The sequence below is a fragment of the Geotrypetes seraphini genome, chromosome 1 (genome assembly GCF_902459505.1).
Source record: "Geotrypetes seraphini chromosome 1, aGeoSer1.1, whole genome shotgun sequence".
Taxonomy (NCBI): domain Eukaryota; kingdom Metazoa; phylum Chordata; class Amphibia; order Gymnophiona; family Dermophiidae; genus Geotrypetes; species Geotrypetes seraphini.
In genome coordinates, this window is record NC_047084.1 from 252703153 (window position 1) to 252721881 (window position 18729).

The following is an 18729-nucleotide window of genomic DNA, read 5'->3' on the forward strand; positions in this document are numbered from 1 at the left end:
ATTTGACATGCTTCAGCACCACTTCCAGTTTATGGTGTTCCCCTTTGGTTTGGCCATGGCTCACCTAACCTTTACCAAGGTGATGGTGGTTGTGTTTGGTCTAAATAACTATGTGGACAGGCTACATACCCCTCAGCTCTTTATTTCTATCTCAGAGGAGATTGAGGAAAATAAATCTAACACAAAAGTGTGGTTTAAATATTTAAGGCCTTGAGGAGCGTTTTGACCTCTTACTAAATTGGTAAGATGACAGCCAAAAGTCTCTCTGAATTACAAGTGACTGGCCATTTTATTGGGATAATGACATCATCAATTAATTAATTAATAAACATATGTAGTTGGTCTTCCAATTACAACCATTTTCAAATTGTATACTTAAGCAATATTCTATTGGTTCTATTCAAGTCACATGGCTTCCAATTAATTATACTTCATTAGTACTTTCCTTAGCAACAAGTAATGACTTAACTTATCACATGCTACTGGTTTCACCCCGTCAGCAATAGAAGGAAGTGAAGAACATGCTCACCGAGGACATGCTTACCTTGTTGACATGTTCTATTCTATTGCAAACATCTATTGCACAAAAACTTTAACATTTGCTAGACAATATACTTCTGTAGGCTACAATCACATGGTTACAGTCACATGATTTCCCCTAACTACAAGTGACAAATATGTTAGTTCTGACCCTTAGCTTATTTTCAGGAAACAGTTATGTTATGGCTTCAACATCCTGTTCCAGACATGGAACAAAAATTTTCTCTCTGTTTCAGTGATAACAAACAATATGTACTCTGCGTACTATCCATATTATGCTATGTCACAAGTCTCTAAAACATGTCTATTATTCAGCTACATCTTATTTATTTATATATATATTATCAGTGTTCTCCCCAGAAATATTTTCCAGCCAGGTGGCACGAAAAAGTAGCCAGGTGGGGTGGGATGGGGAAAATTAACCCCCTCTTTTACTAAGGTGCGCTAGCATTTTTAGCGCGCGCAAACCCCCGCGCTAAGCGGGAAAACTAAAGCCAGCTCAATGCTGGTGTTAGCGTCTAGTGCATATGGCAATTCTGTGCGCGCTAAGCACACGCTAAAACCACTATCGCAACTTAGTAAAAGGAGCCCTAAATGTGTACTATTTTTATTAGTTTATTATTATTTTACAATGCTCAATATGACTTCCTTTTTTTAAGGTTTGACACTTGTGCCGGAATATTTTTACCAAATTTAAGAAGTATCCAATTCTAGAAGGGAATAATTAGATATTTGCCCTCTTTCAAATGGTATAGAGGTTTAAAAAAGGGAAAGGCGTTAATGAAGTTATTAGGTTCAATCTAGCCATTTATTTCTGCATGAATTTAAACTAAAAAAAAAAGATAAATATAGCTCATCCAGTCATACAAGAAATGGCTCTAGAGCAGGGGTGCCCATACTTTTTTGGCTTGCGAGCTACTTTTAAAATGACTAAGTCAAAATGATCTACCAACAATAAAATTTTAAAAACACAAAGCACACTGTATGCAGAGAAAATGTCAGTAAGGAAGGAAGGAGGGAGGGGGCACAAACTTGGGATACAGAAGGAAGGGAGCGATACAGAAGGAAGGCGCATGAACTTGGGACAAAGGAAGGAAGGAGGGTGGGAGCATGAACTTGGGACACAGAATGGAGAGAGGGACATGTTGGGACACAGAAGGAAGAGAGGGGACACAAACATAAGACAAAGCCTAAGGAAGGGAGGGGGCATAAACTTGGGATACAGAAGGAGGGGAGGGAAGGGGCATGAACCTGTGACATAGGATGGAAGGATACAAGGAAAGAGATGCTGAGGTGGAGGAGGGAATAGAAAGGGAAAATTGTTGAGCATGGGTGTGAGGGAAAGAGATGGTGTACATGGGGAAAGGAAGAAAGAGGATAATGTTGGGCATAGGAAGATAATTGTTGGACATGTTGGTGGGAGAGAGGAGTAAGGTAGAGAGAGATGAGAGGGAGAAATGTTGGATGTGGTGGTGGAGAGGAAACAGTGGGACAGATGCAAGAGGGAAGAATGTTGGACCTGGTGATGGAGGAAGAGATGTTGCATGATTCTGGAGAGGGGTAATAAAAGTAGAAATGTTGGGCATGGGGCTGGTGGGCAGGGGCAAAAGATGCTGCACACAGTCCGGGGGAGATGAGAGAGGGAGAAATGTTGGATGTGGCAGTAGAAGGAGTTGGAGCAATATACTCTGGATCCCTCTATCTTTCTTTCCTCACTCCCTTTGCAGCAAGGGAAGGAATGAGAGAGAGATGGTGGACGTTGCACATGGGGGTGGAGGAGAGAGGAAGAAATGCTGTGCAAGGTGGGGAGAGGTAAAAGAGTGTGCTTTGTGTAGTTTAATTTTGTGGTTACCATTATGTATTAATAAGATTATATTGTGTGTATGTGAAAAATGAATGGCATTTACAATTAGTACAATTATTAGTATGGCAGCTGGGTCTGGGGGGAGCCTGGGCAGTGCTTTTGGGCCCCCCAAACAAAAAAGCATTCCACTGAGTATGGATGTTGAACCTAGTGTGGGAGGAGAGATGGTAGACCTGCTGGGAGGAAGGGGGACGAATGACCACATCCCAGAAATTTTGGCATAATTTTGCATTTTCAATTTAAAAAATCCTTATCTCCAAGATGCAAACTGAGCTATTTTCTACACATAGCTATTTAAGTTTTTGCATACAGGCCCCTTATATTAGCTTTTTCACTCCTTTATATTCATATGACACAAGTTCACCAATTTTTAAGTTTTCTCTGTCTCTTTGGTTTTTTTTTTTATTGCACTCAGCATCTTGAACGTCCCTGTTTACTGAGTAGACATACAAATTTTGGTTAGAAATGATTCACAATTACTATCCTACCAAGAGCTAAACAAACTTTAAATAACTTTACAGTAACTTCAAATCCTGGGGGGGAAAAATACCACAGTACTACTGTACCTGCACAGTTGTTTTTCCAGTGATAAATTGCTAAATATCAAAACATATCCACAAATGAATTTTGGCCCTTTGTCAACTAGTAATCAGTCATATCAATCATGGAGTTATGTCACTCACACCCCTATAACGTACAAGTCCAGACCAGTCCACCTGACTTCTACTACCGGCATCCCCCTCGCACAATGACGTCACGTACTCGAGCTCCCGGAAAGATTCCTTGTTCGCTACGAGGTTGTGAAGAACAGTGTGGAAGAGAGTGCGAGGTCTGATTTGTTCAGTGTCCTGTCCTGCACCATAGGCATCCTGCACTGCGGTGAAGTTTCCAAGCGAGGGAAGAGGAGGCTTCCCTTGCGCTGTGACTTTTTTGCCTCATTAGGCATAGGTCAGTGACGGAGGGAAGCTTACAACTTGCTTCGGGCCTTCCTCGTTGCCGGGTCCTGCCTTCACGGAAACAGAAAGTAGGCAGTACCCAGCAGCGAGGAAGGCCCAAGCAAGTTGTAAGCTTCTATCCATCGTTGACCAATTTCTCACCAGCTTAGAGATGCAAACTCATGATTTGGGGCTCTAAGGTGTGCGTGTCGGTTTCCCTTCTATTCTCCCTTCCCCCCCCCCCCCGGACGGAACTTCTGGTTTCGGAGGGAAGAGAAGGGAAGCCGGCACGCACACCTTAGAGCCCCGAAGCATGAGTTCGCATCTCCAAGCCGGTGAGAGATGGTTTTTGGGGGGATTTTTGTATGTTGAGCGGCGGCAGCAGCAGGATTCCCGATAGATGACAGCCGGGCGGTCATCTAAATTAGCCGGGTGGACCGCCCGACTAAAAAGCCCTGGGGATATATACACACAGTGTTCTCCCCAGGGCTTTTTAGCCGGGCGGTCCACTGCAGTATATGTTAGTGCCTTTTAAGGTCTCAGGTAAGGGGTATCTAATACATATTGGTTATGAGCCCGCCCCCCCTTATATCCTGCTTAATAGAATTAGCACAATCAGTTGTAGTGGCCTAGCTTCGCTAGATGGGGGTCCAGGTGCATCAGGGACCCCTCGCTGGTGGACTGCCGAGTGTGCGGTCCAGCAGGTGGTAAACCTCTTACAGTACCTGGGCTGCATAGTCAACTTTTGGAAAAGTCATTTTCAGTCAACTCAGTGTTTAAAGTATCTGGGAGTCATCTTCGACACAGCACAGGGCTGTGTTTTTATTCCCAAGTCATGCAAACAGAAGGTCGGGACACAGATCCTTGTGATCTTGGCCCCTCTAAGCCCCACAGCCTGGCAGTATCTGCAGGTGCCCTCTCCAGCACTCCCTTCTTTCCAGTTGGTCCCTGCAACATCACTCCCTGCAGATGCGGCTTTCCCGGGCAGCGAATGTGAAGCACAGTCTGCATTAGTGGTTCCAAAGGGAGAACTCAATGAGGTATGTGCCACTCCAAATCGACTCTTGAGTGACCCTCATAACCGATACCGGCCTGAGCAGCTGGGATCCTCTGGTTCAATTGTCCTCTCCAGGACAAGTGGTCCATTAATTGTTTGGAACTTGAGAGCTGTTCAATTGCAGTCTTTACTGACAGGGAAAGCAGTCAAGGTGTTTTCAGACAACGCCACCGCAGTGTCTTACGTAAACAGACGGGGGCAGCAGAAGCATGGCCCTTCACTTGGAAGCTCAGCTGCTGTTCCAGTGGCTGGAACTTCACTTGCTGGCCCTCTCAGCGGCCCACGTGGCAGGAGTAGAGAGCATCCAGGCTGACTTTCTCAGCCGGCAGACCTTGGACCCCAGAGAGTAAACTCTGTCTCAAAAGGCATTTTCTCTCATAGTTCAGACTTGGGGCAAACCGGACATGGATCTTATGACCAAGAATGCAAATGTAGACCGCTTCTACAGTCAGTCGAGCGGGGAAATGCGGGACTGAATGCCCTAGAACAACCTTGGTCCACAGATCTGTTCCTCTGTGTTTTCATCGGGGTCTGGTGATCTTGGTGGCACCAGACTAGCTTTGAAGACCTTAATACGTGAACCTGGTGCGTTTACAAAGAGTAAGACCCCTTCGCTGAGTTGTCGCTGCGCTCAATTGTCTTGCGCTCAATTGTCTTGCGCTGAGTTGTCGGTGCGCTCAATTGTCTTGCGCGCAATTGTCTTAGCGCTTATTTGTCTGCGCGATTTTGTCTGCGCGCAATTGTCTTGCGCGTTTTTGACCTGTCACCGACCCCTTAAGTTAGTTCATCCGAGGCTTTTCGGGCAAAGCCCAGTTCCAGTGTGGAAGATGGAGTGCTTTGGTCTTATGGCATTTCTCTTGAGTGCGCAGCCTTGATTTGAAAGGGATATTCGAAGGTTGTGGTTTTGATTCTGCTTAGGGCCAAGAAGCCGGCGACAATTGCAGTTTATGGTGTGCCAAAGAGAAGGTGGAGCTAGAGAGTTCCCATTCCAGTAATGCTTTCATTCTTGCAAGCTGGCCTCGATAAGGGACTTGCAGTTTCGTTCCTCAAAGTGCAGATAACTGGTATCTTGTGCTTTCAGGGTCGGAGTGGCCTTTAGTCTGGTTTTTGAGGGAGACTCTCAGGCTGAGATCCCATTGCACAAGCCATTTCCTTCTTGGGACCTTAATGTGGTCTTAAAGGGCCTGTTCTGGGCTCTTTACAAGCCTCTTGTGGAGGCTATCCTGCTAGTCATTACGGTCAAGGCAGTGTTTTTGGTTGCTATAGTCTCCACAAGAAGGAACTCAGAGTTGCAGGCCAGCTCCTGCAGAGAACCATTTCTCTGTTTCATGGAGCTGGGTGTTTGGCTGCGCACAGTTCCTTCCTTTCTTCCGAAGATGGTTTCCGCCTTCCATGTTAATCAGGAGCTTTGTCTACCTGACTTTAAGGCTACAGGTTTGACCAAACAAGATAAGCTTCTGTGCAAGTTGGATGTGCACAGGGACCTGTTCATCTACCTGGAGAGGACTAATGACTCCAGGCTTTCCAATAAATCTTTCTGTACTAACTAGTCACTTGAGAGGGGGTAGACCAGCCTCCAGGGAACCATTGCCAGATGGATCAATTTGGTGATTTCTTCTTTCTACATTTCCGCTGGGAAACAATCGCCTCTTTCCCTGGCAGTGCATTCCACCAGAGGTGTAGTGACCTGGGCGGAATCCCAGGCTGTTTCGCCTGATGAAATCTGCAAACCCGCTACTTGGGCTGTTCTTCGCACTTTTACAAAGTTCTACAGAGTAGATGTGGCAGCTTGAAAGGATGCCGCCTTTGGGTCCTCGGTACTGCGGGTAAGCTCATCTGTTCCTCCCTAGATGTATGGCACTGCTTCGGTACGTCAGCTCAAGTATGAATTCCTGTATATCCGCAACAGAATGATAGACTAGGTAATCTGTGTTCTGTAAGGATATACAGGAGTCCATGCTACCCTCCCTGTGTGGACTTGTTTTGATTCACCTGATTTCTGCCTCATACATTGCCAGTGTCCCTCTCAGGACCTCTGTTATTATACCTAAGATAATGAAAAGATGTGTTCCAGGTATTTGGGTTTTCTCTTCTCTGGTATAGAAAAATAAATTTATTATTATTTCCTCTTGGAAGAGTCCCATAGCTCCTGCTTGTTACCCTTAGCAGGTTGAATCTGAGTTACTCATGTAAGTGTTTGTTATTCTTTGTTTACTTGCTAAATGTTTGATTGTTTTTCTATTTCTGGTCTTCCTGGTGTTACAAATGATTATCTAGCTTGAGTTTCAGATGATATACAAGTGGTGTTCAATAATTTATCTACCTGAGTATGAAAGAAAGTAACAAGTATGTTGTGACATGTCTCAAGATTACTCATGCACAGTTGCGGCTCAGTGCAAGTCTAATATTCCAAGAGAGAGGATGTCGGTCCTCATACGAATCAATTAAGAAACTGCTAGATTTGGAGCACTGTTCAGTAGTGATAAAATTTCTCACAAAAGGAAAAAAACTCAAAGGAGATCTATGAACGCATGACTACAGTTTAAATTAAGTCCTGCCTCATCATCCTCCAAAATAAATTTTGGAGCAGCAATTTAAGTGGGATAGAGAGTCCATTGAAGATGACCCTCACACTGAATGGCCTGTAGAAGCAATTACCACAGAAATGTGCAAGAAAGTCAATTTAATTTTGTCAGAAAGACGAATTAATGTTTCCTAAATAGCTGAAGAAATGGGCTTCTCGGCAGGTTCAGTTTGGAAAATAGTTCATGGAAAATTGGGCACGTCTAAGGTTAGTGCAAGATGGGTTCCAAGAATGTTGATGCTTTGTCATAAGGCCATGAGGCTCCAGTGCTGTCAGAAGAACTTGGAGATGTTCCATGGAGACCAAGTGAATTTTTTTCATTGTTTGGTGACTGGAGATGAGACTTGGGTCTATTACAGAGATCCTGAGTCCAAATTGGAGTCAATTCAGTGGAAGTACAAGTCATCCCCCACCCCAAAAAAGTTCAAGACAGAAAAATCTGCAGAAAAAGTCATGGCAACTGTCTTCTGGGTTGAAGAAGGACTTTTGCTTCTGGGGTTCATGCCACACAAGACAACCATAACCAAAGAGAGTTATGCCAACACAATGATCACTTTGCGGGAGTCAATCGAGGAGTAAAGACAAGGAAAACTCACTGCAGGCATGCTGCTTCTTCATGACAATGCACCGGCGCACTTGTCACAGCAATCACAGGCTGCCATCCGAGAATGTGGTTTTCAGCAGCTGAACCATCCACCCTACATTCCTGACTCAGATTATTTCCTATTCTGAGTTTTGAAGAAATCTCTCCACGAACACCAGTTTACAAGTGATGAAGTCATCAAGGAAGCTGTGACATCCTGGATTGAAGTGTATGAAGCTATCGGGGGACTATATTGAAAAATAAAACAAAAATTTTTTGAAAATTCTTTTCTTTCCTACTGAGGTAGATAAATTATTGTATGTCTTGTATACTGCACAGGTGGTTTTAGCCGCAAGAAACAGTGCTACACTTTCTTTGACTAGCAGGGAACACTCGGCTATAAATTGTATAATTCATGGTTTCGTTGTCAAGAAATTGATGCCTGATTGCTTGTCTTTATTTCTTGCTGCATGACAGTTCAGGTTAAGTAGTTGATTTTTAGTTTTACTTTGATGGACAATTTTACAATGTTATCTTTGCAGGCAGGCAATCTGCAGACTCATTTACGTCGGCACTCTGGCGAAAAACCATACATTTGTGAAATCTGTGGGAAACGGTCAGTACAAAGATTTTACCATCCATGAAAAGCTTTTTGGAATTTGTTGCAATAGTACCCCTAATGCTGTTATGGTTTAAAAAACTCTGCATGCCAGTAAATGCCTTAGCAATGAAAATATGTAAGGAGAAAGGGTTGGTTTTTGTTTGTTTTGTTTTTTTAGTTTTAAAAATCTTTTTGTATTAGAATTCATAGTAAATCAGATGGAAGAAGATCACTGGCATATTATATAAATGTTGCTTTTGTTTCATAAGTATGGACTTTAAACTATGTAAAATAGAGAATGCACTTTGAATTATGTGTGATGTTACATACATCTCCCATAAGGGTCTTTTTACAAAGGTGAACTGCAAAGCAGTGAATGCTAAATGCCAAGCCACCTATTCTATTTCTATGGGTAGTGTAAAAGCCCACAGTAGTTATTTTAGAGATCACAGTAGCATACTTAATGATGGCAGATAAAGACCATTATCCTAGGACCAGCAGGCAGCATATTCTCACATGTGGGTGGTGTCATCCACAGAGCCCAGAATGGACAGTGAAAAGTATATCAGCACTTTTAAGAGATCATAAGCTTTTTAGACTGCCCGCACTGCACATGTGCGAGCGCCTTCCCGCCTGAAGAGGGCTCGTGGTACCTCAGTTCTTTGTTTTCTATGGAGCGAGGAAGTTGTGTTTTCTAGTGCTGTATTGCCTTCCCTCAGTGTGATCAATTATAAAATATAGTTTCACAACTTTTTTTTCTTTGAAGTTTGTTTTAGTTGTATTTCCAAGTTTTATTTACATTTGATATACTGCATTGGTAATAACATTATGCAGTTTACATGTTAAAATAACATTGTAGAATAAATATATTTAATAATAATAAAAAGAAAATATAAAGGGAATTAGAAATACAATCTATAGGATAGAAAGAAAAAGGGAATAAGTTTTGTTGTTAGTGCTTAGTCCCAGACTTTCTTTCTTTAAAAAAAACCAAACCTTTTCTTATTTTGGTTATTACTTTTCCTCAGTCCTTTTTAAGATCCGGGGTCTCGTTTTGGGCGGCACATTTTTTTATTTCACAAAAACTGAGTTTAACTTGGCCATTCTAGTTTTCCCATCCATGTCAAAGACATCAAGCAGGCCAAGCTTTGACGCCGGCATTCTCCTTCAGTACAAGCTCTGTCTCCTGTGGGGCGTGCATCCTTTTTAGAGGGCTCTCACACCTAGACACCCTGCTGCACTATTGATACCCACTCAGTCTCCGGTATCGGTGCAGGATATTCGATTCAGGGTCGATGACTTTCTGTGCAGAGAGATTGGAGACATGTTCAAACTAATCTCCATGCCATTGTCTACATGACCTCATCGGTACTGGCCCAGCCTGAGCATAGCTCTCACAGACCACAAGGTACTACTTTGGAGTCTGCTCCTAAATGTTGTTCTGCTTCACATTGACGCTCCAAGGGCAAGCATTGAGGAACGTCATTCTGCTTCCACAAGGCATCAGTGCTCTCGTTCCCAGCACCGGCAATCCTCTTCATCGGAACATTGAGGCATCGACATCCTTCGTCACATCGAGACACCAGAAAGCTTCATTGAAACGTCAACATTCTTCATCGAAGTATCGACTATCTTCTTCTAAACACTGACATTCTCAGTCTAAATATTCTATCTCAAAGTATACATTGGCTAGATCATCACTGTATTGATGATCTCCATCTTCGGCTTCATCAGGTCAGTACCGTTATCACAGGGATTTGGAATTTCTCCAGCATTCTACTGTTCAACGGCTCCCCCTTCTGCTTCTATTCCTTTCTCTCCTCTCTTCTACCTTCCAAAGTATTTAGATCAATGCTGTCTTGTTAAAATGTTTATTTTATTTTTATTTTTCCTCTAACTCTACTTTTCACTTCTCTATTACCCTCCAGGTACTTTAGTTAGATTGTGAGCCTTCGGGACAGTAAGGGAATTTTTCAAGTACCTTTCTTATTTCTAATCTTAATGTATATTTTCTGTAAACCGCTTAGAACCTAACGGATGTAGCGGTATATAAGAAATAAATTACATTACATTCTCTAAACATTGACCAAGACTAAGCCCACAGGACTTCACCTCAACTGTTCACCTCCATTGATCTTAACAAATTGGGCTGACCTGTCACCAAGAGAACCGTTTCCACATGGCTAAGGGCCTGTATCTACTTCTGCTATACATGGGGTGGGTTGCAACTCGAGGGACTTGTTACAGCACACAAAGTTCGAGCAATGGCAACTTCAGTGGCTTTCTTACGATCTATACCCATTGATGAAATTTGCAAAGCAGCCACTTGGTTTTCAATTCACACTTTCACATCTCACCACTGTCTAGAATCCTATTCCATATCATACCATACCATTTCTTATACCCCGCAAATATCAACTGGGAATCATTGTGGCTTACAAAATATTAATAAGGTTAACAACATAGACATTATGAATCATAGCAAGATTATAATGAAATAATCACTCTTATGTTGGTTCCAACATCAACAGTTTCAATATTGCATACAAATATTGGTAACTTTAGTGCTCAGAATCAAGAGATGATAACGGGGACTCAATCATCGTATCTTCAAGCATCATTTATAAATAGTATGAATATTCAAATGATCAACTTCGGTGCCAGAAAAGCAAACTGCTTATTATTCTTGAGATAGTTGGAAACAAAAAACTTATCTTTATAATTTGCAGGTGTCAGGTTCCGACGTGACACGTTTCTTATCTGCTTCAGGGAACCCACAAAGTTGCAGTTAATTTTTGCTTATGAGCGGTATAGACTCTGAAAATTAAACAAATTAATGCTTTATTAATACAAAAACTCATTAAAAACTTCTACTGATGGTTCTAAATTTGTCTATAGGCTGTTGGGAGGCACTCACCACTGAATGAAACTCATTTCAATAAACGAGCAAAATGTTTGTGCTTCCTCCTCTCGTGTCAACCGGCACTAGAATGCCGAGGGGAGCTATAAAGAGTCTTTTAAAGAGATAAGCATGTGACCATATGATCACGTCCAAAAAATGGAGAAGGACGTGGTTACGTCAACGTGCCCAATAGGAGAAGAGAGCTATTTAAGGTGGGAAGATTAAGAAGGGGATCACGAGTAGGTCGGAAGATGTTATAATGCCACTTTACAGAACAATGGTCAGACCACATTTAGAATACTGTGTCCAACACTGGTCTCCATACCTTAAGAAGGATAAAATTATGTTGGAGAGGGTACAGAGGCGAGCCACGAAACTAGTCAAAGGCATGGAGAATTTAAGCTACATGGAACGCCTCGGAAAACTGGGACTGTTCACCCTCGAAAAGAGAAGACTGCGTGGGGATCTAAAAGAGACTTTTAAAATATTAAAGGGATTTGATCAAATTGACCAGGAAGCAGCATTACTGACATTTTCAGACGTGACGCGGACAAGAGGTCATAGCCTAAAACTGAATGGCAGCAGGTTCAGGACAAATGTCAGGAAGTTCTGTTTTACACAAAGAGTGGTGGGCGCTTGGAATGCTCTCCCGGAGGAGGTGGTGGCAGAAAATACTGTGCTGGGTTTCAAACGCAAGTTGGATGCACACCTTCTTGTAGATCATATTGAGGGATACGGGAATTCCGGGTCTCCAAAAAGGAGCACCTAAATGGGCCTCCGCGTGTGCGGATCACCGGACTAGATGGACCTAGGTCTGATCCGGTGAAGGCGTTTCTTATGTTCTTATACTTGTCTGACTACTAAGCACGCTGTTGACCACCTGGGTTGCAAATTTTCTGCACCTACTTGTATTGCTTGGGATTGCACAATCATCTTGGTTGCACAGTGGCACAGGCCATCTGTGAGGCACATTTGCAGTAACTGTCTTGATTGCACAGTAGCACTGGCCACCTGTATTGTTTTCCTAACTGGCTGTGTTGGTCTAGCTTTTCTGAAGCATCTGTGGCTCCTGCTGCAATGGTCACATGTTTTGCTTAGCTGTTGACACATCTGCAAGTACTACTCAACATAAGCAGCTGCCTGTCTTTGTGCAACTATAAGACAGATGGTTGTTGCCAATCAGCTGCGTTGCATGGCTGAAATAGCAGAATTTCTTTTTTTTTTTTTTTTTTTTAAATCTTCAGCAGTCACCTACATGCCATAGCGTTCCAAGTCAGTTGTATATTACTGTTCTAGTAGCCAGCTGTATATCACAGCTTCTCTGTCACCCTGTATGTGCACCAGCTGCCAATATAGCAAAATAGTCAACCAGAATTTATCGATAACCTTATTCCCTATAGTTCTTCTAAGACTCTAAGATCTTCTTCTAAAAATCTTTTATCTGTTCCATCTCTGAAGTTTATCAACACAATGAGGTCTACTATTTTCTCTGTCAGTGCTCCATCTCTTTGGAATAATATTCCGTTTCACTTACAGGAAGAATCAACTCTTCACCATTTTAAGACGAATTTTAAAACATTTCTTTTTCTTGATGCTTTCGAGACCTAAATGCCCTTTTTAGGGCTACATAGTTTTATTCAACTTTTAGACACCCTCCCTTTTGTTCTCTTTCTTACTTGATAAATTGTAGTTCAACCTTTCTTCCCTTTTTTGTTTCTGTTTGTTTTTGTATTGTTTTTAAATGTTTTTAATAATGATTATTGTTTTAAAGGATGTATAGTTATCCCATATATGTTTTTAACATAATGTTCACTGCCTAGAAGGCCGATTGGGCGGTTTATAAAATTTTTAAATAAACTTGAAACTTCCAGCTGTTGTCTGTATGGCTTAATTATGGAACCTCTGTATGCCTATGCAACATCAGATGCTATGCCTATGCAGCATCAGCTCTTGGTGGGACATTTTAGACTCACTTTTATGCGGCTTGCCAACTGATTGTATGACCTTGGCTGTGGTATCCCTAAGTAGGATATAGGATACAGCATCCTCACACTTGGTATTATTGCATGCAGCATCAGTAGATGTGGCTTCAGCTGCAAGCATGCAAGTGTGTGGTTTCAGACACAATGGCCACATGTAGTTTGCCAGTTACCACAGCTAGCTCTGTCACCACTACCTCTATTACCACAGCCTCCTGGATGGCACTAACTGACTATATGGTACCAGCTACTGCAGGTACTTGTATGGGTACAGCGGCACACTTGCTTCTATAACTCCTGCTATAGCAGTGGCTTGGATGTCTCCAGTTTTGACAGCCACATCTATAGCTCCAGCAACAATGGTTACATGTATCTCTTGATGCATTTGCTTATGATGCTCGTCTGTAATGGTAGACTGTGCCTTACCTATCTCTGCACAACTATTTAGTGCAATTTCTTTGGTTGCTCATTTGGCTTAGGCTAGGTAAATCACCTATTTTCTGTTACACAAAATATACTTAAGTCGGGTGTCTGTAACTCAGGGACTGCCTATATTGCTGAATCCATAGGGAGGGAATTCAAGAATTCTGCTCCTTTACCTATTTAGTATCTGTTGTTTTGTGAGCTGCAACTGGTAAATATGCATAGCAGGTCTAACTAATCTCCATTTCTTGTGTAGAATGGAGATTTATTTATAAATAGTAACAAAATCTTAAAGGTAACGGGCATAAATCTTCAAGTATCTTAAAAATAAAAGTTGGGGTTTTAAAGTTAAACCTGACCTTCAGTGGTAATTATAAAAATTTAAGCAAAATTGGGGTCCTACAATTATACTTCCTTCCTCCTAAGATAAATTTGGCCACTGCATTCTGTATAGTCTGCAATTTAAGTCAGGAAGGCTCAGAAGAAACTACATTACAGTAGTATAATGTTTAAGTAAAAAGGCTGAATAACCATGTGCATTTAGATATAGTAGGTATTTTTCCGTCCCTGGAAGGCTTACTATCTAAGTTCTAGTGCAAAAGGCATGAGTCTTGAACCAGTGGATCAGTGAGACACAGATTATTCTCCTTTACTTGTGAATTTGTAGAAGGCATTATCTACCTTATTCTCTTGGCTTCGCCTCCTGCATCTCTGGACTGTGTCCCATCTCCCCTGTTTTTCTACAAGCGAGTTGGAAGGTGTCTTTTGGATCTGCTCTGATTTTAGATTTTTTATTTTCGAGTCTTCATCCGAACTGTGAGGTTTGCAGTGCTCCAGAGGATCCCAGTTTGACTGGGACAGCTCTGCCTGGGAGAAGACACGGACTCTGTGGTCAGAAATCTGTAGCTGGGAGAGCAACTCTTTTATAGGGGACCTGCCTAGAAAGCCTGCCTTAACACTTTGGTGGCTCAGGGACTGTTCCCCTGGGAGCACAGCGCGCTCCTGAATTTTATTGGAGCTTGAGCACAGGTTGTGTGGCCCTGTGTTGGTCCTGAGGGCTTTTGCAGGTGTTGATTGCTTCTCCACCCCCCACCCCTGAAGATATCTGAGGAGCTGTGGGAGTCTCAGGCTCGTACAGGATCTGATTGACAGCCTGAAGAAACAAGCATTTGGAGTAGAATTTCACGCTTACTTGAGGCAGCTTTCTTCATTATCAGGCTGCAGTTCCTGTTTGAAGCAAGTACAGCACCAGCACAACTGTGAGTACAGTCTATTGTAGCCTATGGGAGATTTAGGGTGGTCTACAGATTGAGGTTTCTGGGGATAGTATTTGGGTCCCCCACTTTCAAAAGCCCCTTTGTTGATTTTCTGTGCTTTTATTTGGCTCTCCTGGGCCTTTTTTTGGTGCTAAAACACTGTCACAGTGGCCATCTTGGATGTCCCGATTTGATTTTAAAAGCCTCTATCTGCATCAACACCTTGATTTCGCTAAAAATTGTTCCAGATGGACTTCTCTGTTTTAATGTGCATTCATGCCAGATTTGCGCTGGATGGATAGTTAAGTGCGTCCATGTGATCCAGGGCATGTGAGGGGGCAGGAGCGCTGGGCTTAGTCTGCTCTAGTCCTTCTAGGGAGTCTCACTCGCATGTAGCTAGGTTTGGGGGGTTGGGTCAAAATCCCCTCTGTAGCTCTCGGTTAGTAATATGATGGATTCAGTGAAGCGCAGTCACAAATGCCTCTGGGATTGCAAGGAGACAAGATGAGTTGTTGCAGGAGTCCTCGGGGCTCCATGTTCAGGGGTTTAATCCAAATTTTGTGAGTATAATGTTCGCACCATGTTTCAATTATTTGGGGTTGCAGATATTGTCTGGAGTCATGTCTGTGATTTGTGCAGAGGGTTAGCCCTCTCAGAGCGCGGTTCTCCTGCCAAAAAATCATCCACAGGATATAGAGGTCCAGTTGATGAAGGAATGGAGATCAGAATCAATGCCCTTAATACCCCAGTCTGAATCCTTAATCCTGGATGATGCAAGGTTTCAGCCAAGAGTCTGTGGCAGTCCTGGATCAGGGGAAAGACCCGACACTACCTTTTTAAGCTGGCGGCATTGCTAGAGATAATTACAGAATAGAACATAAGAATTGCCATACTGGGACAGCTCGAAGGTTCATCAAGCCGAGTATCCTGTTTCCAACAGTGTCCAACCCAGGTCCCAAGTACCTAGCTAGATTTCAAGTAGTAAAACAGATTTTATGCTGCTTATCCTAGGAATAAGAAGTAGATTTACCCAAGGAGGAAGGCTGGAGAGTGATCGGTGGATGGGAGGGAAGGAGAGAGGAATCTGGTACCTCCGTGCCAGTTCAGTTGATCATGGCAGAGGAATCTCCCATCAGCTGAGCTGTCAAGACTCCCTGAAGCTCCAGTTTCAGGGAGTCCTGCTTAGCTGGTTGGGGATTTCCCTGCTGCAATCAGCTGATGGCAAGCCTGTGGACTAGTTTTTAGATTTTTAATTTTGACATTTCTGACAAGGTAGGAAAATTGGTAGATGTAGGGCAGTTGGTAGGAAGATCCTATCAATTGTCTTTTTACCAATTGTTGGGATCCCGTTCTCAGTTACTACTTGGGACCTGGGTTGATCACTGTTGGAAACAGGATACTGGGCTTGATGGACCTTCAATGCACCTTGATAGTAAACCACTTGTACTGTAACCCACTTGCATTCCATGTTCTGACAAAATATATCTTTACTGTAACCCATTTGTATCCCATGTACTGACAAAATGAATCTTTAATGTAAACCACTTGCATCCCATGTACTGACTAAACGTATCTTTATTGTAAACCGTTTCTATCCCATGTACTGTCAAATGTATCTTTATTGTAAACCGCTTCGAACTTCACGGTATAGTGGTATATAAGAAATAAATTATTAGTAGTAGTAGTAGTAGTAGTAGTATGGCAGTTCATATGTTCTTATTGATTTTGTTGCTTTTGACTTGTCGCAGATCAGAACAGAATTGATTGGTCAGGAATTACCCTTTTTCCTGCCTCCTTATCTCTCCTCTAGGAATTATCAACTGCTTTGATACAAACTAAGAAGATGGGGCACAGCCCAGAGATGGAACAGAGAGAAAGGGTAGATGATGCCTTCTACAACTCACGAATAAAGGAGAAATAACCCACTGGTTCAAGACTCATATGCCTTTCTATTAGAAAGATTATCAATGAGGTAAGAACCTAATTTTCCCTTTGTACCTGAGGCAATTGAGGGTTAAGTTACTTGCCCAAGATCACAAGGAGCTGCATTAGGATTTGAACTTGGCTCCCCTAATTCTCAGTCCTGCTTCTGTAGCTATTAGATTACTTTTGGGCAGTGAGGCAATTGTGGATTGTATTTGTAGTGTAGTGGTTGTGGAACAGTTAGTTATGTGGGGAGGGGTTAGTTTTGGGTAGTGGTTGCAAAGGGAGTAGTTTTGGAATGGGGGGCACTTTGATAATGGAACAGTTGTAGGGGGAGTAGTTTTGGGGGGGCTTTGGAAGTTTGAGATTGTGGAGGAGTTGCATAGAAGAGTAGTTTTGGTGATGTGGCAGTTGTATGGGATAGTTTTGGGTGTTAGAGGAGTTTTGGGGGCATTTATAGATTCCAGTTTCTCATATCTTATTCAACGGTACATATAATTTTGCCTTCAAATTAGCCTATTACATTACATTAGAGATTAGAGACGGATTACAAAAGAGTTATAGAAGGCGGATTACAAAAGAAAATATCTGGTCATTTCCAGGAGAGATAAAGAGTAGATCAAGTAGTTTCGGGGAGTCAGGAAGTTAGTGGGAAGAAAGAAGGAACTTGTGGTATTAAGACTTTTTCAGGGATTTCTTGAACTACCTATTTTGTCCATATGTATCTCAAGTGCTCTTACCCTCTCAGCAACAGTGTTTCATTATGTTGTATGAACAACATTTGCATCATAACTGTGTTGTTGAATGTCCTAATGCATGCCTATTAGGTGTTCATTAATATGAGTTTTATGCTGACATTAGTTTGAATGTTCTTCCATGCTTTCTATTATGGCTTTTGTATTATACTGCGGATGACTGTAAAGTCATCTCTATTCTGGATAATCACAAAAAGGCCATGTTTTAATGGAGAAAAAGGACCTAAGTGAACGTGTGTGAGTCCTCAAGGTAACGAGGATCTCACAAAATGAGTCACCATCATTGGTCCAAAAAAAAACAACCCAACAACCACCTCCATTGCTAGATAGTGTTCTTGCAGAAAGTCCAAACACCAAGGTGTTTAACTTCAGTCCTCAGTTGTTACAGGTAATTTGAAAACATAAATTATTCCAGTTGCTTTAACATTTTATTTACATTATCATTATAACAATCACAAAATATAAATGAAGCACTTATCTTAAAAGAATTAGTCCATAATCTTCCAGCACTGCCATAGACAAGTGTGACAACTATATTATTGTACTGGAAATGGCTCTGTAAGATGAATTAGCAGCTCACTTTAGGTCAGAGGTTCCCAAGGGGGTAAGTAAACCAATTGCAGGGGGTATTCGGCGACCAAATATCTCCTGCCTTCCTTATTCCCTACCCCCCCCCCACACACACACACACCCCAAACAAACAAGCAATTTACATTTACCTGTTCCACTCAATTCAGTATTTTATAGTCCTCTATCTTTTTAATCTCCCCAGAGGCATCTCTTCTCCAGCCTTTCCTCACCCTTCTCTGTACCTTTTCCAATTCTGCTATATCTTTTTTGAGATGCGGCGACCAGAATTGTATGCAGTATTCTGTAGCGAAGACATAGGATTCTGTTCAGTAGCTATTGCACAGTCCTTCATTGGTTTTCTTCTTATTTCCAAGACCGTAATTATAAAGTTAGCTTCAACAACACAAAGTCTAAAATCATCCCTCAAACCTGCGGTAACCCCAGGGATCTATCCTCTCGTTGCTGGTTTTAAACATCTTTCTAGCACCTCTGTTAACTCTAGCTCAGTCTATAGAATTCACAGCATTTGCTTATGCAGACGACATTCAACTACTTCACCCTTGAACCCCAAAATTACTGAAGAGATTCTGGAAATCAACTCCAAATTAAGCAAGATCAGTTCCTGGCTCAACATTAATAAACTCACATTGAACATACCAAAAAAACAAAGCCCTATTATTTCCCACTTTGGACAAGGAAGAAGTGTGTTAGCAAATCTGTATAGATTCCACTCGCATCCAAATAGACAATAAGGTCA

At 42.1% G+C, this 18729-nt stretch overlaps 1 protein-coding gene across 4 annotated transcripts in view; it reads left to right on the plus strand.

The window, feature by feature from the left end:
- Nucleotides 1-18729, plus strand: part of ZBTB49 (zinc finger and BTB domain containing 49) — a 123800-nt gene that overhangs the window by 68530 nt on the left and 36541 nt on the right. For all 4 annotated transcript variants that reach the window (XM_033949290.1, XM_033949281.1, XM_033949272.1 and 1 more), the window contains one exon: nucleotides 8106-8179. In XM_033949290.1, the coding sequence (XP_033805181.1) occupies nucleotides 8106-8179 (74 nt within the window). The remainder of the gene's footprint in view (nucleotides 1-8105; nucleotides 8180-18729) is intronic.